At 44.6% G+C, this 22,990-nt stretch overlaps 1 protein-coding gene across 1 annotated transcript; it reads right to left on the bottom strand.

The window, feature by feature from the left end:
• Positions 1 to 2,916: 2,916 nt before the first annotated feature.
• Positions 2,917 to 13,967, bottom strand: CLDN2 (claudin 2). The gene is made up of 2 exons (XM_019661490.1): positions 13,823 to 13,967; positions 2,917 to 5,784 (listed from the first exon to the last, which is right to left on the bottom strand). The coding sequence occupies exon 2, from the start codon at positions 5,600 to 5,602 to the stop codon at positions 4,910 to 4,912; it is 693 nt and encodes a 230-aa protein (XP_019517035.1). The 5' UTR covers positions 5,603 to 5,784; positions 13,823 to 13,967; the 3' UTR covers positions 2,917 to 4,909.
• Positions 13,968 to 22,990: the final 9,023 nt, after the last annotated feature.

Genomic DNA, 22,990 nt, shown 5'->3' with positions numbered 1-22,990 from the left:
GATAACCTGCTGGACTTCCTGTTGGAAGCTTTCCCCCTCCTATTGAGATAACATAATTTCTCATCAAAGCTAGGAGCCGCTTGGGCAGGGAGACCAGGCTGGGTGAAGGCCAGGCTTCAGTTCAGTCAGCTGAGGACGAGCACAAGCACTTCCCAGCCTGGGGCCTGCATGTCCCAGAGTGGGCAGCTGAAGGCACAAAAGAGCCCCCTGATCTATGGGCCCAGGGCTGAGTGGGAGGGAAGAGTTGACCCTGCAAGACCTCATTTGCCTTCTTTTAGCACTGGGCCCCTTCTCCCACATCTGTGTGTGTCCTCTGGCCCAGAGCTAAAAGGCCCCAGGTTACCCAGATAAGCACTGTCTCTGCGGCCCTCAGCAATTTCTGGAGACCTGCCCCAGAGAAGGAGATGAGGGAGAAGAGGCTGAGCACCAGGGTCACTCTCTCCTTTAGAGCCATTTAGGAGTCCTGTGAGGCAAATTCAAAGGTGGTGTGGGTTAGCTGAGTAGTGTCTCCCTGTCTCCTCCTCAGCACTGCTCTCCACCCTATTTCTCTATTTTCCATTGTCTTTCCACTGGAGGAAGCAGTTTCTTTTGATCATCCTTCCCCCAGAAGCTCAAGTAGTACCAGAACCTCATTTCATATGGATTGGGATTTTAGGGAACTTACATTCCTTTTTAAACTAGCCCTCTGATACCCTATCTTATGGCACTCCCCCCACACACACACACACACACAGGACAAACGGTATTGTGCCTTGGACCACACTTAGGTGTGCATGTCTTATCTTCCCTAGATCAGCTGTCAGCTCCTGCAAGGCACAAACTACCCTTGTTCACCCTTTTAGCCCTCCAAGCCTTTAGCACATTTCCAGACACAGACTCGGAGTGCAGTTAGTGTTGGCTGGCTGGGTAGAGAGCTGCTGCAATGGCTGTTTAACTGGTTAGATGAAGGTATCTCAGAAAGTTGGAGCTGGCCTTTTCACCAAGAAGCCAGTTTCTGCCTGCACCTCCCCATTAATGATGACATCACAGTGGGTCACTAGGGCCCCAAGAAGGAGAAAACATGAGTCACTCTATTATCAGAGGAATGAGGGAGGCAGAAACATCTCCTTGTGCAAGGTTCAGAGCCATGAGGCTGGAGCATGAACCCAATGGCCTTCACTATCCCCTCGTTCTAGGGCTAATCTAAATTACTTTATGATGGAAGGCAATGGGGTTAGCTGAAAGCTGTTGAATATGGACCCAGACTCAAGGAAATTTCTTGGAAATTATTTAGATCAAAGCTTTTCTTGCTCAACGAGCAAAAGGGGAAAACCAGTCAAAGGCTTTTCTTGCTCAGTCAGTTGCTCTTTGTTGGGTCTACCCTGGTTTTTCTAGCTGAGGGTGAACATCTAACTCATTCCTTAGATCTCCCCAGATTAAAAGGAAGGAGGACTTCCCAGGCCAGCCTCATCCTAAGATGAAGGGAAGCTCTTTGCCCCGTTTCCCTCAAAGGCACTTAGATTCCAGTAATAGACAGGAAAGGAGGGCTGCAGGAATCTGAAGCGCAACAGGAACTCTTACACCTTCTGAGGAGAATCACAGACCCACATTGCTGTGGGAAGGGTCTCCAAGCTTATATTCAGACTCTGACACTCTGTGACTTCAGGGAACTTACCTCTCTGGGCCTCCATTTTGTTTCCTATAAAAGACCCGTTCTGTTGGGGTATTTGGAGCATGCAGTGAAATTGGTGGTTCTGAAAGTGCTTTGGTTGCCAGGTGGTAGATCATTGGATCCCATACCAGACTGCTGCCCACTCAGCAGAGTAGAGCCAGCAAGGCAGCCCCATCTTCCAACCTCAAGTGGCACCCCGTCGAGTGCACTTGGGTTTCTGGTGCCAGACCCGAGGTGATCTCTTATTAAACTTTTGTTCAGAGAGCCTCTCTCTGTACCCTTATTCCTGCCTGCCACCATTCCTTCTGCTCCAAATAAGGCTCACTTCAGGAAGGCAATGGTAGTAGTGCCTATTGTAACAGGTTCCTGTGTGTTGAGGCCCACTAGACCTGGGGACTGAGGAAGCTGGATATTGTAGGGCTCCATTATTGTCAGTGTTGCCAGTTAACATCTTTATGAAGTAGGCTTTGTTTATTCCAAATGAGGTTAGAACAGGACCAACTCATTGGCCTCCCAAACTCCCACACCTCCAGAGTTAGGGGAATTGGAACTCAGGTGTTGTGACTTCTTCAAATGTAAGCTCGGCATCTCCCCTGTAGGGACAGTTAGCTGGGCCCAGGCTGACCAACTGGCCAGCATGACAGGAGGGGCAGTTCCAGGTGGTCTCCTCGGTGAATCGGTCCTGCTCTCCCAGATGCCCCTCACAGGCGATCAAGAGAGCCTGTGTGTCCCCAGTGTTACCTTGTTGGCCATAAGTTGTTTTCCTTTGGCAGCTTGGGGACCTCTGGTAGGCTCCTCCTATTGGCTGTGAATATTGTTGGATCAGCAGAGTCCTATTTTGGGAGTCAGGAGATTGGGATAGGAACACCAGCTGTGTGGCCCTGGGAAAATCTATTTACGTATGTGGGCCTTAGTTTCCCCATCTGCCAAATGGAGATTATCAGATCTGTTCCACCTTCCTCACAATGACGATTCAGAGAATGAAAGGAGTAAACCTAACAAATTTAGTAACTAACTTAAATGAAAGGATTGTTGTGAAAAGGGAAGAACCCTGGGCAAGATGAAAAGGTAAAAGTTTCCCTGGGGATGAGGGGTGTCTTGCTTTCTTAATATCTTCAGAAAAGTCTATAATTTTTAATCCTCCCAGTGTGAAGAAAGGCCAGTTTCCATGCTACCCTCCCCTTAGCCCAGTTCTCTACAACACCCCTGTCTTGTCTGGGCCCCTTTTAATGAATAAAACAGTTAGTCAATCAACAAATGTTTATTGATCATCCGCTGTGTGCCCAGCACTCTTCCACACAGTCTTTGTCTATAAGTCTGGAGGATACACAGAGGTCTAAGTTATGGCTTCTACCCTCGAAAAGTTTACAGTGTACTTGTGAAATCAGATATAAACACATGAAAATATAACTATGCATCAAAAGTAATGAATGATAAGCATTAAAGACGTGATTTGTACATTGAGGGAGGGGTAGGAGAGGGATGGAGTGGTCAGAGGCGGCTCAGTGAAGGAGGCGGTACTGAGCAAGTTCATCAAGCGTGAGGAAGACTTGGCAAAGGGGAGAGGGCCTTCCAGCTTGGTAGAGCAGCTTAATGAGGCTAGGAAGTGGAAATGTGCAAGGCATGTTAGAGACAATAAATGGGCCCCTTCTGCTGGCACTGAGGTTTGAGGAGGTGTACTGGACTTTGTCAGAAGTTGCTCATGCTTAGGCTGATGAGGGGAAAATGCCTTTGGTTTGTTTATGACTTCCACCCCTGCCCCACACCAGGGGAAATGGGACATTTTCAGACCTTGGAGCAGTCTGCCTGGCACTATTTTCTATACTCTCCGACCTCATCTGAAATCCCAGGCAGCAGCTCAGCTACCACTCAGAGCAGCTCCTTGGGCTTGCTTATTCTATGCTGAAGCCCTTGGATGACTTCTAGCAACCGGAATTTCTGGTGAAGAATGATGGGAGAAATATGAAGGGTGACAGGAGGCCCGCCTGATGCTGCGGTCTTTCAGTCTCTGTTGGGTTCTATGGGTGGACCCCAAGAGCCCGATCTCAGCCTTTGGGTGGATTTGCCATTAGGCTTGAAGACTCTCTGTTGTGGGGGGGGGCTGCCACTCTCTGGCCTAGTAGAAATATCGACTGGAGCCACCACACATGTCCACCCAGCTTCTGAGATACCAAAGTTCTAATTCTTTCTTGGGCAGCATCTAGGAGTGGTATTATTCACAGTCCTCCACAGCTCCCACACTGTCATCCTCCAGCTAAGGGCTGTCTCTAGAAAAAAAATAGCTTCCCATTCCTCAGGAAACAATTGTGTAGGGCCCTTAGCATTGTTGTTTAGCAGGAGGCCAGGTCAGGGGCGCCACAGGGGAGCAGGAGCTTCAGTGAAAGACGGGGCTGCAGCTCCTGAGGCAGTTCCTCAGTGGAGCCGGTCTGCTGCTGCCTGGAGCTTTCCACCGTATCTTCTTTCCTTGTGCTTTCCTCTAGCTGTGGGCTACATCTCCAACCCACAAGTGCGAGGGAATTCTAAGAAATGCCCTAGGCAGTGGTTCTGGTCTTTTTGGGTCCTCAGCTACCTTCTCTCCCACACGTCCTGCATCTAGTTGCTCTCTGTTCCCTCGGTACAGGTGGGATGGCTCTATTTCTGTTCATGCAGAAGCCAGTCTGGACACTTGGAGACATAACAAGAGTGCGAGAGCGCCAGGGCCCATTACTGGCCAATCCGTTTATTTGGAGGGAGGATTGAGAAGGAGGTTAGAGCCATTTTCATAAAAGCCACTACTCCTTCTTCTGCCATCCTCCAGCAATGAGCTAAGAGCCAATCTCAGTCAGAGAGAGGGTCTTTGATCACAGAAAGCATCAGTCAATAGGCTATAATTAGTGAGTTTATGGATGGATTCCCAGGTAAACCAAAGGGCAGAAGGGAGCCTGTGGGGCCTGGCCTAGAGCAGGAAGGTGGGTTTGGAGTTGAGGGTTTGGGGACTCAGGGTGTGGGGTGTTGGACCAAGATGAAGGGAACAGAAAGGCTGGCTTGGCAAGCATCTTGACAATTCAAACTGGAAGCTGTCACAGCAGCTCCCATTTTTGCCTTCTCTTGATCCAGTGGCCAAAGTCAGTCTATCCTCAGAAGCACCTTCTGACATGATCCAGTGGCAATGGCAATGTCCCTCACCTGTGGTCCTGGCGGGACAGGGGGTTGGGGGGGGGAGGGCTGTCCACTGCTTTTCACAGACCCAGCCACCCCCCATCTCTGGTCCCTGGTTCTTCACACATACCCTGTCAGGCTGTAGGAGTTAAACTCATTCTTGACTTTGGGTGGTTGATCAGGTCTTGGAGAGCTCCTAGTGGCGAGGGGCTGGGCCTGGTAGGCATTGTAGTAGTTGGAGCGATTTCCCTGGGGTGAGCAGGAAAAGCAGAGGATGATTCCAGCTACGAGGGAGAACAGGGAGGAAATAATGCCCAAGTAAAGAGCCTCTCCAATCTCAAATTTCATGCTGTCTGGCACCAGTGGGGAGTAGAAGTCCCGCAGAATCCCATGAAGATTCCAGGCAACAGGGATGAAACCCAGGAGACCGCCAAGGATGAAGAAGACTCCTCCCACTACTGCCACTCTGTCCTTGGCTTGGGAGTCCTGGCAGAAGACTGTGCATCTCATGCCCACCACAGAGATAATACAGGCCAGCGAGGAGATCGCACTGGATGTCACCATCATGGCTTGGGCAGCCTGGATGTCAGCGGGCAGGCCCAGGAGGGTGCTGTAGATGTCACACTGGGTGATGCCTGTGCTGTGTGTGGCACACTCCATCCAGAGGCCCTTGGAGAAGCCGACTGCTGTCACAATACTGGCACCGACATAAGAACTTGTTCGCCAGCTGGGGAGAAGCATGGCAACCAGGGTGCCCAACAGCCCCAGAAGGCCCAGGATGTAGCCTATAACTTGAAGGCCAAGAGAGGCCATTGCAGACCTCTCGGTAGAAGTGTCTTCAGGGCCTGCTCTCTCGTCTTTAGGCTGGAGCTCCTGCTCCTTGGATCCTGTCCTCTATTCCCTCATATCAGAGTGTCACTGGTCGGCCGACTTCTCTCCTCCTTACAAGTGTCTGTGGGTGGACACAAGCAGGCTCAAGAAGGCATCTAGAAGACCTAAAAAAAATCCATAAACCAGATTAAATATTGACCAGAAGCTTATGAGAAACCAGAAAATGCTGGGTGCCTTTTGACCTTTGTTATCTTTAGAAATAACATGAGAAAGAAAAAAAAAAAACTTTGAAAGTGGAGCCAAAATGTCATCACCTCCTGCGTAGGCACATGCCTTCGGCTGGCAGCCAGACAAAACCAGGGGCCAGACAGGCAGCTGCTTTCTGAGAAGGTGGTATGGTAATGGCAGTTGTAGTGGCTGTTAACTCCAGATCAAGCTGTTGGCTGGCATGGTTCTGTCTCCAAGGCCTACTGTTTAACACGTTGCCCAGCAATAATGCCAGAGGGCCCCTCAATTGCAGACTGAGGCCAAATGCCAGGAGACTGGATCAGAAGGAACAGGTCCCAGGATATAGCTTTGGACTCCAGGTTATTAGAAGCCTCTTGAATCTTCAAGGGAGTAGAAGGCAACGGTTTAGCCCTGGGTCATCCAACCCATGGTGAAAATTTCCTCCAGGGCAGGTTGGGGCAGGCAACAGAGCCTTCTGTCTACACCCTGAGGGTTCACGTCCTCCCAGACCTATCCAAATCCTCCTCCACAGGCTAGCCTAAGGCCTCCAGCATGTTTAACACAGGCAGACATTTCCCTTCTGCTCTCCTAATAGATGCCCCCACCAGCCCTAGGCCTCTCAGATGATGTGGGAGGACTGTGGAGCAAAGATTGTGCCAGGGCCTGGAGGGAGCCCGGAAATTCCCTGGGGAGACAGCGAAAAGGGAAGCTGTTTTAGGATATAGGGCTTTTTGTAAGGGGCGAGTATCTAAGCCAATCTTTTGGAGTCTCAGAGCTGTCCAGGATTTCGCAGTGTTCAAGGAGCCCCTACTCTTGCCAACGTTCAAAATATTCAGGTTCAAGGGCATAATCCTCTCCCCATCCTCGGCAAGACCCTCTAGCCCACTAACTTTCAATCCACCACAACCTGGCTATTCCATTTTTAGCCTTCTCCACAATTTCTCTTTCCCTACCCATCTCTTAAATGTGAATATCTCTCAGAAGTCTATCCTTTTCTCAGTCAACATTCTTGTCTCTTAACACACTTATCCACCCCATGACTTAATCTCACACCCATCCACTGGCATTCCCAAATCTACATTTCCCGCATAGACCTTCCTCCTGAGCTTCAAGACTTCCACAACAATTATCTGTTTAAAATGCCCACTTGGAAATCTCAGAGGCACCTCAAATTCGATGTATTTAAAAGGGAATTCATCACCTTTCCTATTGCACCCCTCCCTCAACAGTTCTTCCCTGGGTTCCCTATGGTCACTGAATGATATCTCTATTCACCTTCTTGCACTGGACCAAAATCCTGGGAGTGATTCTTGACACCTCTCTCATGCTTATCCCTCACCCTCTGTGGTCACTGTCTCACCAATTCTACCTCTTGACTATACCTCAAATCCATGGTATCCTTCTCTCTATCCCTACTGCTACTTTCCCAGTTCAGAGCTTCCTCATCCTCTCTCCCCTGGACGATAGTAGAGCAGCGACTTCCTAACTGGCCTTACTTCCAATCTTGCCTCCTCCAATTCATTCTCCACGCAGTCACTAAGGTAATCTTTCAATACTTTAATCTGATCAAGTCACTGCTCTATATTCCAGTGGCTCCCCACCAGCTAAAGGATAAAGTCCAAACTTGTTTGTACTCCATGACCTCTCAAGCTTCAGCTCTTGCCGTTCCCCTACTCAGACTCTATGGTCTTGCTAAATTAAATTACTTTCAGTTCCTTAATCAGACCATCTTGGCTTTTGCTTACAAACCTGAGTACAGGCAGTTCCTTCTGTGCAGAATGCCTGGCATGTTTCTCCTTCTGTTTAGTGCCTTATCATCCTTTCGGACTCAGTTCAGATGTCTCTTACTTTAGCTGAAGTGTCCCTCCTCTGTGTTCTTACAGTATCTTGTGTTTACTTACCTCCATCATAATAATTATAATAAGACAAATAGTAACACTATGTAGTGTTTCCTGTGTGACCATTATAAGCATTTCACACATGTTAACACATTTAATATCACAATAACACTTTGTGGTACAAAAATCCATATTGTACAGATGAGGAAACTGTTTACATTTCCTGTTTAAATCCTTATTCTTCCCCACTGGTCTGTGAGCTAACTGAAACCAAAGACTGTATCTTATTCATCTCTGTATCTCAAGTGCCTTACACAGTGCATTACCCAGAGCCAGTATTCAAACATGTCTTCTTAGTGAAGGAATAAAAGTAGTAAAGAGGTTTGAGGGATGTAAGATATAGACTTTTTCAATGAGTGAATAACACCTCAGTGTAAGGGACCTGAGATGCCCAGTGTTGGGAAAGGAGAAAGAAGGGAAATGGGGAGAGAGAGAGAGAGAGAGAGAGAGAGAGAGAGAGAGAGAGAGAGAGAGAGAGAGAGAGAGAGAGAGAGAGAGAGAGATGGAAACAAAGAGACAGAGAGAGAAACAGAGACAAAGTGTCACCATTTTATGTGTATATACATTTGTTGAATATTTTGTCTCTTCAACCAAGTTCTAAACAATTTGGGGGAGGAAACCATATATTAAACTATTGTGCCTCTGCAGTATTGGGCACATGGTTGATATTTATCAGTATTCATCAGTGATGGATATGAAAGTGCCAATGTTGATACAAAGCTGTGCAGAGCAAGGGCCAATAAACATTTGACAGGAGGTGGGAAGGGAAATCTGGTTTGAATCTCACCTCTGTCACTTACCATCTGTGATGCTGCGGAAGTCCTTTCCAGGTATTAGTTTTCTTATTGCTAAATGGGGCACAATTCTACCTAGCCTGATCGTGACTGTGCATCTCAGTGGGGCTTTCACTATTACTTGGAAGTCCTTCTACTACCCCCTGCTGAGTATCTCTGGGTGACTACTTCAAATACTTATCACTCTTTTTGAGCTACCCTCCCCTCTCTGCAGCTATTACCCTCTCTTTGCAGCCAAGATTCTTAAACAAGCCATTTTATATTGAGGTCTGTACTTTTCCTCTCTCCCACTCACTGCTTAATTCTCTGCAGTCTTGCTTCTGCCATTAGCCCTCCACTGAAAAGAGTCTCACTAAGGTTAGAAACAATTTCCTTGTTCAAAATCCAATGATCTTATCTCTGTCATCTCACCTTGTCCCTCTCCTTCATAAAACTGTCCTTTCCCTTGTTTTCTGTAACACTACTCCCAGTTTCCCCTGCCTCTCAAAATAATTCTCTTAGGTCTTCTTTACAAGTTCCTCTTCTCACTCTGTAAATCTAACTATTCCATCCAGGGTTTCATCTAGACTTCTAGACATTTCATTCTTTACATTATCCATGGGTAATCTCATCCACTCTGTCTCCATAGCAATGACTCCTGAATCCATAACTCTGGCACAGATCTCTCTCCTGAACTCAACATTTGTACATTCAACTGCACTTGAAATGACCCCACCTGAATGTTTTTTGTTTGTTTTGTATTATTTTATTGGGGAATTGAGGGAGGGGAGCAGCGTTGGGGAACCGGGGAAGGGGAACTGACAAGTTGCTGTCCTTTTGTTCTTCAGTCTAGTTGTGGAGGACGTCGCTTCACTGGCCCATGCTGGTATTATCATTGTGCTCGTCCCGGGAGAGGCAGTTGCTCGCTGGCCATTAGAAGGCCGCTCTGGGCGGCTCACGGCAGCTCACAAAAATGCACACCCACTGCCGGCCAGGCCCACTGCAGCCTACGCCATCGCCGGTGACTCACGGCAGCCCAGCTCCAGGTTGAGCTGTTGTTCACCATCTTAGCTGTAGAGGATGCAGTGTCTCTGGCCCTCATATGTGAGATCCGAACCGAGGCCCTGCTGCTCAGAGCTGACGTCCCAAGCCAACTCCTAACCAATGTGCCACTCAACCGGCCTCCCACCTGACTGTTTTAATGGTACCTCAAACTCAACATTTGCAAAGCTGAAATCATCTGCCCTCTTCTCTTTCTCTACCCCCAAACTATTCCTCACATAGTCTTCCCTATTTCAGAAGAACCATCACTAATCCAGTAACCCAACCTGGATGCCTCGCCTCTTCTTGTCATATGGTCAATTATGAAGTCCTATCAGATCTGCTGGTAAGATATATTCTGAATAAACACACTTTTTCCCATCTCCATTGCCTAAACTTTAGTTCAAACTAGATGCAACTATTATCTCTTGTTTATTTGGAAATCTCATAGGCACCTCAAGTTGATCTCTCCAATTCCACTTCTGCCCTGCCCCTGCAATCAATTATCCATCCAGTAGTTAAGGATCTTTCTAAAATGGAAATGAAATCATAAGTGCCACCCACCTCTTTGCCATGCTTAAAAATCTTCAGGACCTCTTAATTGCTTTCAGGAGGGCCCTCAGTTGTCCAACTCCTGCTTTTCTTCCCAGCCTCCAACCTAATAACCTCATGTGCATGCACATGCACACATACAATCCAGCCATACTTAAACACATGTACTTCTCTGAATTCGCTTTTCTCTCTGTCTCCCAGCCTTAAGCATGCTACTCTACCATCCACCATTTGCTTGACTACCACATTTTGCCGTGTATAATGTACACTTTTTTGCCCAAATTTGTGAGGGAAAAATAAGGATACAAATTATGCATGGGTAGTACTAATTCTGTATCTATATAAGTGTTTTTAATTCTTTTACTTATGCTTATGAGTTAAAAGTGTAACTCTAGAAATCAATAGTGATATCCATATGCAAAATAATACCCTGGAATACGATAATGGTTTTGTTGAACTAATGATGAACTTGCAACGACAAAGAGTTCTTGGCCTTCTATGATGCGAAAGTATCGTAAATTTGTTACCGGCACATAAAATTTATTGTAACTTGTATCTGTTCTTGTGCTTTGTAAGTATTTGTTACACAAAATTTCTTGTACCATAATATGTTAAAAAATAAATGCTAAAATTCCTTTCGAATACAAAAAACAAGTACCTAAATGTAAACAAATAAAAATTTGAAGTAAAAAATGAAAACGGAAGATTGTTTTTCCTGAATGTTTGGGCCAAAAACGTGGGTGCACATTATACATGGGAGAGCAGTACACACGGCAAAATGTGGTAATTGCTAGTCATCCTTCAGGACTCATCATGTTGAAACCTTCCTTAGACCCCTTTGCCCACCCAGGCTGGATTAAATACTTTGAATTTGTACTCCCTATCTATATCTGTGCTTTCAGTGCTAATTGGTGAGCTACCTTGAGGTTTTGGGGGAGATGACCTCCTGCTTCCCAGAGAAGCAGCTCCTGCTTCAGCCGTCTTGGGATGGTGGCAGAAGAACCCAGCTTGAGTGTCCTATGGGAGTCAACAGTGTCCCCAAGAAGAGAGCTTCTCCCCAGAGCCAGTCCTGACTCAGTAGGAGTAAAGAGGGAAGTAGTTTGGGGCCGGGGGAAGACGGAGTAAAAAAAAATTGCCATCCCTGAGGTTTGTAATCTCTAGAGAGTCTAACTTGGCATAGCTGGGCAGGAGGAAGAACAAGTTGTTGGAGCTTATTCATTTGGGAGAGATTGCACAATGGGGGTCAGCTTTCAGCCAGGGTCAAGAAGGTAAAGTGGGCAATATAGCAAGTGATTGGCTGGTATGCCAGGCTAGAGTCTGTTTTTGTTTGTGTGACGAGTGGTAGAGGATTTAGAGAAAGAGTTCCAGCCTGAGAATCAAATAACCTTGGAAATTCCAATTAGTGTGGGCTGACTTTAGCACATTCTTATCAAAAGGAAAAAGCCAAGGCTAATCGTTTTCAAGACAGGCAGTACGGTGTAGTGGGAAAATAACCTGGGCTTTGGAGTCAGACAAGGGTTTGAGTTTGCCTCTGCACTCTCTAGCTGTGTGGCCTTGGGAGAGTCACTTCCATTCTTTACACTTTAGTTTCCTCATCTGTAAAATGGAGATGATACCAGCCTTTCAGTGTGGTCATGGAAGATAGTAGGTCCTTAACAAATGGTTAACTGTATTCAAAGCATACTGGTGACCTAAAGGGCAATGTCAATATCACAGCAAAATCTGTGTGTCTAGGTTCTGCCTAGAACCTGTTGAGGAAGTTCCCTAACTTCTGCAGGCCCTAGTTTGCTCACCTCTAAGTTTTGAGTCTCAAATAAGGTAATGGGAACAGGAAGCCCCTCTGACAAACATAGAAGATGGAACAGCTATTATTAGAAGCAGGCAGATCGAAAAGAAACTCATCTCTTTGAGGGATCCTCCTAGAAGTCAAGCCCTGGCTGCTTTGGAGGAGCAGAGAACTCTAGGCCTTGCCAGCTGACTTTGTCTTCTGGGCATGGGACCAACACTCCATGGCCCAAGAGCTGGGCAAGAAGGCTTCATTTAGGATCCTTACCTAATCTTCCTTAGAGGAGGGATTAGAACTGCAGGAGAAGATTAGGGGGGTAAAGACTGACAGCAGCTTCTGAATTAACCCCTTCTTGCCCTGCTAGTCCCCTCGATTTTTTTGGTCCCAGTGTTTTGTGGATGGTACCCCTTCTTTGGGAGCACCCTCATAAGACTGAGTGGGACAAGACAGGTGGGGTTCACACACTCAAGGAAGGACCTCATGTGGTGTCCTGTGGGTGATGGGGCCACCACAGCTCTCTTCTGTCACTCAGCCTCATTTCTCCAACCCTTGACCTCAGCTGCTGAGGGCTCCAGTAAGTGGTAAAGCCATTCCTTTGAAGCCCCACTTTCTGGAAAGTTTGTCCTTGGAGCAGTTCACCTTTCCTTCTGCATCAGTTGATTGATGACAGCTTGGGGAACTACAACTGGATTGGGACATTTTTCTAATTGCTTTAAAAAGAAGTTTATTTTTGTCCTGAACATTGAAGTAAAGCACTCTCATTTTAGAAAGCTAGAAAATGCAGAAAGGCAGCCTTTAGAAAACAGGCATTACTTACAATCTCCCCAACTAAAGTGCTGTTAATGTTTTGGTTCCAGATCTGTTTCAAAGAGGACACTTGAAGAGAATAAGGTCTCAGTCCAAACAAGGAATTTCTTTTGTTTTTATTTAGATGTAATTGACATATAACATTGTATTAGTTTTAGGTGTACAACATAATGATTTGATAGATGTATGTATTGCAAAATGATCACCACAAAAAGTTTAGTTAACATCCATCACCATGTAAGTTTTTTTCTTTTTTCCTTGTGATGAGAACTTTTAAGATCTACTATATTGGCAACTTTCAAATATACAACACAGTATTATTAACTATAGTCGCCATGCTGTACATTACACCCCCAGGATTTTCTTATAACTGGAAGTTTGTACCTTTTGACCCCCTTCTCCCATTTCACCCACCCACCCATTCCCACCCCACCCCTGATGCTGGCAACCACCAATCTGTTCTCTGTTATCTATGAGCTCATATTTGTGTTGGATTATTCCACATATAAGCGAGAGTATACAGCATTTGTCTTTCTCTGTCTGACTCATTTCACTTGGCCTAATGCCCTCAAGTTTCATCCATGCTGTCCCAAACGGCAGGATTTCCTTCCAAGGGGAATTTCTAATGACAGACATGCAGACCGGTGGAGGAGAGTTATTTAAGGGCTTGAAGGGGAGACTTGACTTCACTCAAAAATCCGCCTTCTGCTGATGCCCTGAGCCTTCGTGCTAGGGCAGGCACCAGAGCTGGCTGGGAGGGAGCACCCCTTCCGACCCTCCTTAGTCCCCCTAGTTAGAGTTGTAAAGTAGCTCTTTTCCTCCCATGGTTTTTTAAATTTCAGTCCTTTTGCCCTCAAAAGCTCCATTCAGAGATTATGATCTGATATGGAGAATGCTTCCTCTGGCCCTGTAATTTCAAAGACTGGAAACTTTGTGATAGCCTTGAGGAAACAATACCAGAGACCCACCTGAATTTTCCCTCCAGTGCCCTTCCCTCAGAATCCCAAGGTGGCCCCGCCCGGCTGTCCCATGGGCCAAATTGACAGCAACTAGGAAGCAAGACGCCCACCTGAGTGAGCTTAAAAGGCAGCAAATAAATCAGAATTGAAACACTTACGAAACAGTTCCTTTGGAGAGCCTTGGAGGAGATGTATGGCCCTGGAGAGGATCCTGAAGGGATCCCAAGGGAGGGGAACAAGATGCAAGAGGCCCCAGGCTGAGGTGATAAGGGATTTCTAATTGTTCGCAGCAGCTTTGCAAAATCCATCTACAAATCTCAGCCTCAGGTCAGAGACTTATTACAGATCAGAATTAAACCCCTGGAGGCTATGGAAGATTGAGGTACTTAAAAAAAGTTTGGCGAATTTTTTGTTTTTCCTGTCAAAAACTCCAGCTGGGCTTTTGTGTGGTGACCTCTGTGAGTCCAGGAGAGGACTTGGGGGAGAGCCGTTTGGCCCAAGGAAGAATTTGGAACATTTCAGCTTTGGGAGTAGGGAGAGGAGGGGGGTCTCTTATGCCCATTAGGTGTTCCTGGCTAGCAGCCTTACAGCCCAGCAGGAAGTAAGCCTCATAAAAACAGCCCAGTGAGCTAGTGCCCAGGCAGCCCTGCATTGCATAAAGCTCGCAGACTCTTCCACCCATATTTGTTCACCAGCAAAGCCCCCAGCCCTATCGCACTCCTAAGGTTGACCCCAAGGTAAAACAATAAATGTGTACTATAGGTTCAGTCTCTGTTGGGTTCAAAGCGTAGGTCCCTACAACATGGGACTGAGACATCCATGGCAACCGTGGGCCTCCCCTTTGTACCACACACAGGAGTACCATACTCTGTCATTTCAGTCTCCCACAAGGTCTGTGGAGCAGAGTGCAGAGGCTGGGTTTCCTCTCCAAATGGAAAAAAAAAAAGCTTTCCTTTTTTTCCGATTAAAAAACTAATACTAGGTGCTATTGCAAAGAATTCAGAAAATAAAATATGAAGAAAACAGAGGTCTTGATAATACTACCAGCAAGGGGTATAATGTTAATCATTGTTAACGTTTTGATGTTCTATAGCGACATGAATAGAAATATTTTTGCAAAATTGAATCACATTTTATCTTGCAATTCTGTAACCTTCTATCGTTTCTAAATAATGTAATGATATGACATTGACATGGTCCACTGACACGATCCTATTTCCATGTCTGTTAAAAAATGAATCTGGATCATTTCTTATGGCTGCGTTATATTCTATTATATAAAAATATAATTTATTTAACCATTAACTCATAGACATTTTTGTTATTTCTATTTTTTTCACTATCATAACCTAGAATCTTTACACACAATACAAACAATTCCTAGGAATTGAATAGCTAGGGCAAAGAGTATGCATACTCTAAAGGCTAAAACAACATATTACAAAAGTAGTGTTGTGGGCCAGTTGAGTAGCCCCCATCCGCCCATTGAAAGACTTTTAAGTTTCGTTTCCTATAGAAATGTTAAGTATAGAAATGTTAAGTCTCCTCCCTAGTTTCTTAGTTCCTTAGCTCTTGGCTTTGATTACTTTTCTAATGAGTCTGTGAATCCTAGACTAAAGATTGCTCCTAGCCTGAATCAGAGTTCTCCTATCCCCCTGCTTCTTGATTGTTTTGTATGTCAGTTTCTAAATCCTAAACAATAGAAATCTCCAACCCTTGTTTCAGATAACTACTTAAAAGCCTGTGACTTCCCAACATCCCTCAAGATCTGAATAGGTTTTAACATTTCCCCAAAGCAATAAGCCTAATGTTTCTTTCCAAACCCATTCTGGGCCCAGCTCCTGGACAACTGACGCCACCTGAGTGACCAGTTGAATGGCCACAGGCTTCATAAGAGCTAACAGATTTATTAAAATCCATTTTTCCTCATTCAAGGACCTTGGGGATACAAATGACACCCCAGCAAGATTGTCAGTCACAACCAAAGAAGCCAACACAGTCCTCCAGACTGATCTCGAGACCCCTTCCTCTCATCTAAGACCAGCTAGGGTGAGAGTCCTGTGAATCCCCCAATAAGCAGGGACACTTCTATGACCCTGCCCAGCAGGAAGCAGACACAGAAGAAAAGGCCTCCCGTCCCTCAACTTCCCATATAGATTTTATAAGGAACACGTCTCTCAAGGGGAAAACTAGGCAGGAAATTAGAGGCAGGCATTGGGTCTCTGCATTCCTACACGTCCAACACAACCCACAGAATGCAACTGCCCAGGAAACCTCCCCTCTCCACCCAAAACTCCCCCTTTGTATTGTAATTACCTACCCTTGTGGGAAAACAAATGGGCACAAAATACCCAACTAGATCAGACCAGTCACTTGCACCTGCGTAGTACCTTTTGTCAATCACAGGTGCCAATCAAGTGGTCCCACGCTCAGAGGGGAACAGCCCATTCCAGAGAAAAAGGGGATAAAAACTCCAAGTCCTAGGAAGTCCGCCCTTTTGGACTGCTTCCTTTTTTGGACCGCCTTCTTCCCTTTTTGAGCCCTTTGAGCCTCGCCTTTGCGCGTGGCCCACTCCAAACTTTTTGGAATGTAATTTCTCTTCTAATGACGGGCCCTTGAGCCATTCTCTACTGCTCAGGCCCGCTTCTACTTCTTTAAAGTGTACTATCTCTTCTAATAAACTGCTTTTTCATTACTTTGCTTCAGTATCTCGTTCAATTCTTTGCTCGAGACGCCAAGGACCTGGACTTCGCGCCCAGAAGGGCCCACTCTCTGACAACAGTAGGGCAGCTATTACTATTTCCAGATGAGAAAGCCTAGGCCCAGTGAAATGAAATGAATGAGTTACTCAACATCCCAAGCTGGGCAGTAATAGTGAGACCTGGAATCTAGGTCTCCAGATGTCTGGTTGAATAAACTTTTCAGTGTACCACACTGACGCCCTCCCAAGGATTCCTATGTAAAAATGATAAGATTAGTGGCCACTATTCATTGGACACTTTGTAGGTGCCAGGCCCTGTGCTGGGGGTTTTCTACATATTGTCTTACTGAGATGCTGCAGAGCCAGGCCTAGGCACCAAACCTGGCTGACTCTGGAGCTTGGCACTTCATCATTATGCTCTACACCGTTTTGGAAGTAATATCTAAGCAAACAGGCAGAATGTTGCCTAATGTGAATTCAAAGAAGCAAATAAAAAAGCAGTGTCCTTCCCAAGGTGGCACATAACTGTCTTGCAGGTGAGAATGGGGTACTGACCCCTGGCAGTGCTCCCAGGGTGCTACCCCTTCGCTAGTTGGGACAAGCTAAAAGGGAAGCCATGTCTGAGCTCAGACCTGGGGATTCACTGGGCATGAAAATAAGCAAGACTGAAGGAGAGTGAGGCATAGCAGACCAATCTTCTAACCAGCTGTATGAGCTGAGGCAAATCATGTCTTCTTTCTCCAGGCTTCACCCAGCTGACTTCCCATGGCTGGGCTAATGAATATGAAAGCATTTTGACAAATAAAAAATGCTGGCTGAGTGCAAGATAGAATTATCAGCTCACAGTGACTCTCTGCAATTTAGAACAGGAAAAGGAAGAAACGTAGGGGCAGGTGCCAGGGCGGATGAGGGTACTGTGTTGGCAGGATGTGGTTACCAGACTGGCAATCACTCAAGGACTAGGTTCTAACATTGTGTTTCCTACAGGCTGGCGCTGGCAGCTCTTGGTGCAGTCATGCCAAAGGCTATGACTCCCCAGCGTTGAGCCTAGGAAGCTCCTTAGTAATCTGCTGAGAGCCTTGCTGAGATCCAGACAGCCTAGCTAGGTGGGGGAATGGAGAGGGGTCTGAAAGAAGGGAGGAAAGAACAGCAGTCTGAGAAAAGTAGCATCTGGTTAAGGAGACGCATGAGCAGTAAGAGAACAAAAGGAGAAAAACGAGGGTCTGGGAAGAGATGGGTCAAGGAAGAGAGCAGGAAGAGAGGAGAGGTCTTTGAGAAAGAAATTCTAAGAGAAGTCTATATAAAGCAAGGTCTAGAGGGAGAGAGAGGAGATGGTGCGATAAAAGGAGGAGCCTAGAAAGAGAAATAAGAGAGATTCTAGGGATAAAGGAGCAGGGATGAGAGAGCTGTGGGAGAAGGAGTTAGGGTCTAGGGCAGAGAGAGGATCAGAAATATGCGTATTCTATCACCACCAAGACGTTCTCATCAAAGTCAAAAATGACACCCATGTCATCAAATTCAGTGGCTGCTTTTCAGTCCTTAACTTCCTTGACCTCGGTTGCAGCATTCAGTGCCCTTGATAACTTCGCCCTTCTTGAAATGTTTTCTTCTCTTGACCTCTGTGATACAACTCTCCCCTCATGTTCCTCCTATCTCTCTGGAATAGTCTTTCATTGACTTCTCCCCCTCGGCCAGATCCTTAAATATAGGTGTTTCTCAGGAGCCTGACCTAGGTCTTCTTCCTTTTTCACTCCGCATTCCCACTCTCAGAAGTCTCATTTATCTTTCATGGTTTCAATTACCCTGTATACTCTGATGACGCCCAAATTCTCATTTTCAGCCCAGACTTCTCTGAAATTCAGACCCCTATATACCAATATCTCCATTTGGATAGCTCAGAAGCATCTCAGACTCAAAATGTCCAAAATTATATCCTTGATTCCTTTGGAACCAAGACCAATCCGTCCTCATTTGCAAAAACCAGCTGTTTAAGCCAGAAACCTCAGAGTTAGACTTAATTTCACTCTTTTCTCTTTCTTTGACCCTCCACACACCATCTCATCTGATGTGTAAATTCTTTCAATCCTACTTCCAAAATAGGGGTCTTTCATCCATCTAATAATTTCCCATGTAAAGATGATGCATCCATTACCATCATCTTTCAAAATTTGTGGTCTCATGACCACTTTACACTTTTAAAAGTTATTTAGGAAACAGCCCAATGTCCTTCAACTAGTGAATAGATAAACTATAGCACATCCACACAACAGAATACTACTCAGCAATCAAGAGGAGTGGACTATTGATACAGACAACTACATAGATGAAGCTCAAATGTATTATGCTGAGTGAAAGAAGCCAGATTTAAAAGGCTGCCTACTGAGCCAGCCGAGTGGCTTGTTGGTTAAGAGTTGGCTTGGGACGCCAGCTCTGAGAAGCAGGGCCGCCGGTTTGGATCCCACATGAGGGCCAGTGACGCTGTGCCCTCTACAGCTAAGATGTTAAACTACAACTCGACCTGGAGCTGGGCTGCCGTGTGTCGCTGGCGACAGCATAGGCTGCAGCCCCTGCTGCAGTGGGTTGCCAAAAGCTACCGTGAGTGGCTGGCAACCAGCGTGAGCAGCCGGCAGCCGGCATAGCTGCCATGAGCTGCCGTGAGCCACCGTGAGCCACTGTGAGCCACCATGAGCAGCCATCCAATGGCCAGCGACGGATCTGCTTCAGCCAGGAAGAGCGCAATGATCACAATACCAATATGGGCCAGTGAAGCAACGTCCTCCACAACTAGACTGAAGAACAAAAGGACAGCAACTTGTCTGTTCCCCTCCCCCAATTCCCCAATGCTGTTCCCTCCTCCAATTCCCCAATAAAATCTGAAAAAAAAGGTTGCCTACTTTATGATTCCAATTACATGACATCCTTGAAGTGCCAAAATTATAGGGATAGAAAACAGATGAGTGGTTGCCAGGGGTTGGGGATGGTAGAAGGGGTTGACTACAGTGGTTTGGCACAGGGGATTATTTTTGGTGTTAAGACTGTAAAGTTTGGTGCATAACTCTACTATTTGTCAAAATTCATGAAACTGTACATCCAAGAGAATTAATTTTATGCACCTTTTCACATTTTGTCACACCTTTTCACAGTATTAAAATGACATGTATGTATATTTAAAAATAAATAAATAAAAGGTATTAGTCAAAAATAGTTATAGATTCCAAAGGGCGTTCATTTTTATTGGTTATACTTATTTTATTTTTTTAAAGATTTAATTGGAGAATTGGGGGATGGCAACAGACAAGTTACTGTCCTTTTGTTCTTCAGTCTAGTTATGGAGGACATCGCTTCACTGGCCCATGTTGGTACTATCATTGCACTCTTCCCAGGTGAGGCAGATCAGTTGCTGTCCATTGGATGGCTGCTCACTGCAGTTCAGGAAAGCTCACACCCGCTGCTGCTCAGCCCCACTACAGCCTACGCCGATACTGGTGACTCTCGGCAGCCCAGCTCCAGGTCGAGCTGTTGTTCACCATCTTAACTGTAGAGGACGCAGCATCACTGGCCCTAATGTGGGATCCAAACCGGGGCCCTGCTGCTCAGAGCTGGCATCCAAAGCCAACTCTTAACCAATGCACCATTCGGCCAGCCGGGTTATACCTAGTGATATTTAACATATTAGAAATGAAAACTGATAAATTAAAAACTATTTTTTAATTTAGATCACAATGAGAAATACATTGCATGTTAAAATAAATAACATAAGTATTTTAAAAAATAACTTTTTCAAAACAAAAAAAATTAGCAAGAAAAGTGGCATTGTAATACATTTTTGCCAATCTCTTTAATAGCCAGCTGAATAAAAGGCAGCCAAATTCTCATATTTGCTCTTGCATTCAATCTGTTGCAATATGTTGTTTTGGTTAAACTACATGAAGAAAATCCAGCCTCACAAAAAAATGTTAAAGAAGGGGTTATTTAATAGCCTTTTTGGCAGAATTCTAAGAATGATCCTCAAATGACCCTCACCTGTGTATGATAGATTTCGTCTTTGAAAGTGGATCTTTATGATATTGATCATCCTCATGATTATGTTACTTAATAGGCAAAGTCAAATTACCCAGGTGGACCTAATGTAATCATGTGAGTCCTTTCAAAGCTGAGTGCTTTCTCTGTCTAGTAGCAGAAAAGAAGTCAGGGCGATCCAAAGTGTGAGAAGTACTTGACTTGCCATTGATGATTCAAAAGGGAAGGGGCTACAGGGGGAGGAATGTGGGGAGCCTCTAGGAGCAGAGAGTGGCATTTGGATGACAACCAGCAAGGCAATGGGGAGCCCAGATCTACCACTTGAAGAATCTGGACTTTTTTTAACATTCTGAGTGAGCTCAGATAAGATCCCAGTCAAGTCAACAACTTGACTTCAGTCTGTGAGACCCTCAGCAGTGAACTCAGGTGAACCCACCTGGACTTCTGATCTACAGAACTGTGAAATAATAAATGGGTATTGTCTTAAAGTTGTTAAGTTTGTGGTAATTTGTCATGGCAGCAATATAAAACAAGTACATTGTGGATACTCTTCTTTGATACTACACCTAAACTTCACAAGTTGTAGTTTCTTAATGATTATTTGCAATGTTGAATCTGAAACCATATCAATGAACCTTTTGTACTCTGTGACATTAAAATCCATTGGTCTATCTTGCACTTTGAATGGATCTATTATCCATGCATGATTTTGTAACATCATGCATTAGTCATTTAGAAAACATTGGCCCAAGCAGTTATATAGATCTTCCAAATGTTGACTCATTTCATGATTATAAAACATAAAAAATCACACTCATTAATATCACTTTTAATCTTATCAGAAATGCCTTTAGGGTATTGAGAAACACTCAAGCTCACAGTGGCAGACACAGGTTTTCCAAAATTCTATTTTTCTACCTGAAAGCTTAAACTTAATATTGACAACAAATACTATCTGTCATTTTCCTTGAGATAACAGGATCACTTTATTCATTTTCAACAAAATGTTGGCCAAATACCCAAGTCTGAATGGAATATTGGGATCATATCTCAACATAATAAAGGCCATATATGACAAGCCCACAGCCAACATCATATTCAATGGGGAAAGGCTAAAAGCTTTCCCCTTAAAATCAGGAACAAGACAAGGCTGCCCACTTTCACCACTTCTATTCAACATAGTTCTGGAAGTTCTGGCCACAGCAATCAGACAAGAAAATGAAATAATAGGCATCCAAATTGGAAAGGTGAAAGTAAAATTGTCATTGTATGCAGATGACATAATGCTATATATAGAGAATCCCAAAGACTCCACCAAAAAACTGTTAGAACTGATAAATGAATTTAGTAAGGTAGCAGGATACACAATTAACATTCAGAAATCAGTTGCATTTGTATACACCCATAATAAACTATCAGAAGAGGAAATCAGGAAAGCAATCCCATTTACAATTACTTCAAAACCAATAAAATACCTAGGAATAAATTTAACCAAAGAAGTAAAAGATGTGCACTCAGAAAATTATAAGAAGTTGAAGAGAGAAATCAAAGAAGATACAAATAAATGGAAATACATACCATATTCATGGATAGGAAGAATTAATGTAGTTAAAATGTCAATACTACCTAAGGCAATATATAGATTCAATGCAATTCCTATCAAACTACCAAGAACATTTTTCTCAGAAATAGAACAGATAATCCGAAAATTTATATGGAGCCATAAAAGACCCCGAATAGCCACAGCAATCTTGAGAAATAAGAACAAAGTGGGAGGTATAACGCTACCCAACATCAAATCATACTACAAGGCTACAGTAATCAAAACAGTATGGTACTGGCATGAAAACAGACACATAGATCAATGGAACACAATAGACAGCCCAGAAATAAACCCATCCATATACGATCATTTAATCTATGACATTGGAAGCAAGAATTTACATTGGAGTAAAGATAGTCTATTTAATAAATGGTGCTGGGAAAATTGGACTGACGTGCTAAAAAATGAAAATGGACCACCTACTTACACTATATACGAGAACAAATTCAAAATGGATTAAAGACTTAAATGTAAGACCTGAAACCATAAATCTCCTAGAAGAAAAAATTGGGAGTAAATTTGCAGACATCACCTTCAGTAATATTTTTACTGAAATATCCCCTCGGGCAAGGAAAATAAAAGAACAAATTAACATATGGGATTACATCAAACTTAAAAGTTTTTTCACAGCACAGGAAATCATCAATAAAACAAAAAGGCAGCCTACTGAATGGGAGGAGATATTTGCCAATGATATATCTGATAAGGGGTTAATATCCACAAATTAAAAAACAGTCATGCAACTCAACACCAAAACAACAAACAACCCAATTTAAAAAATGTGCAGAGGATATGAAGAGGCATTTCTCTAAAGAGGACATACAGATGGCCAACAGGCATAGGAAAAAAATGTTCAACCTCACTAATCATTAGGGAAATGCAAATAAAAACCGCAATGAGATACCACTTCACTCCGGTCAGAATGGCAATCATCAATAAATCAACAAACAAGTGCTGGCAAGGCTGTGGAGAAAAGGGAACCCTGGTGCACTGTTGGTGGGA

This window comes from Hipposideros armiger, unplaced genomic scaffold, assembly GCF_001890085.2.
Source record: "Hipposideros armiger isolate ML-2016 unplaced genomic scaffold, ASM189008v1 scaffold_350, whole genome shotgun sequence".
Classification (NCBI taxonomy): domain Eukaryota; kingdom Metazoa; phylum Chordata; class Mammalia; order Chiroptera; family Hipposideridae; genus Hipposideros; species Hipposideros armiger.
Note: the sequence above shows the minus strand (reverse complement) of the source record. Positions and strands in the feature narration are given on the sequence as shown.

Bases quoted from the DNA above. Each gene is read 5' to 3' on its own strand.
- CLDN2 (XM_019661490.1), bottom strand. From the start codon at position 5,602: ATGGCCTCTCTTGGCCTTCAAGTTATAGGCTACATCCTGGGCCTTCTG.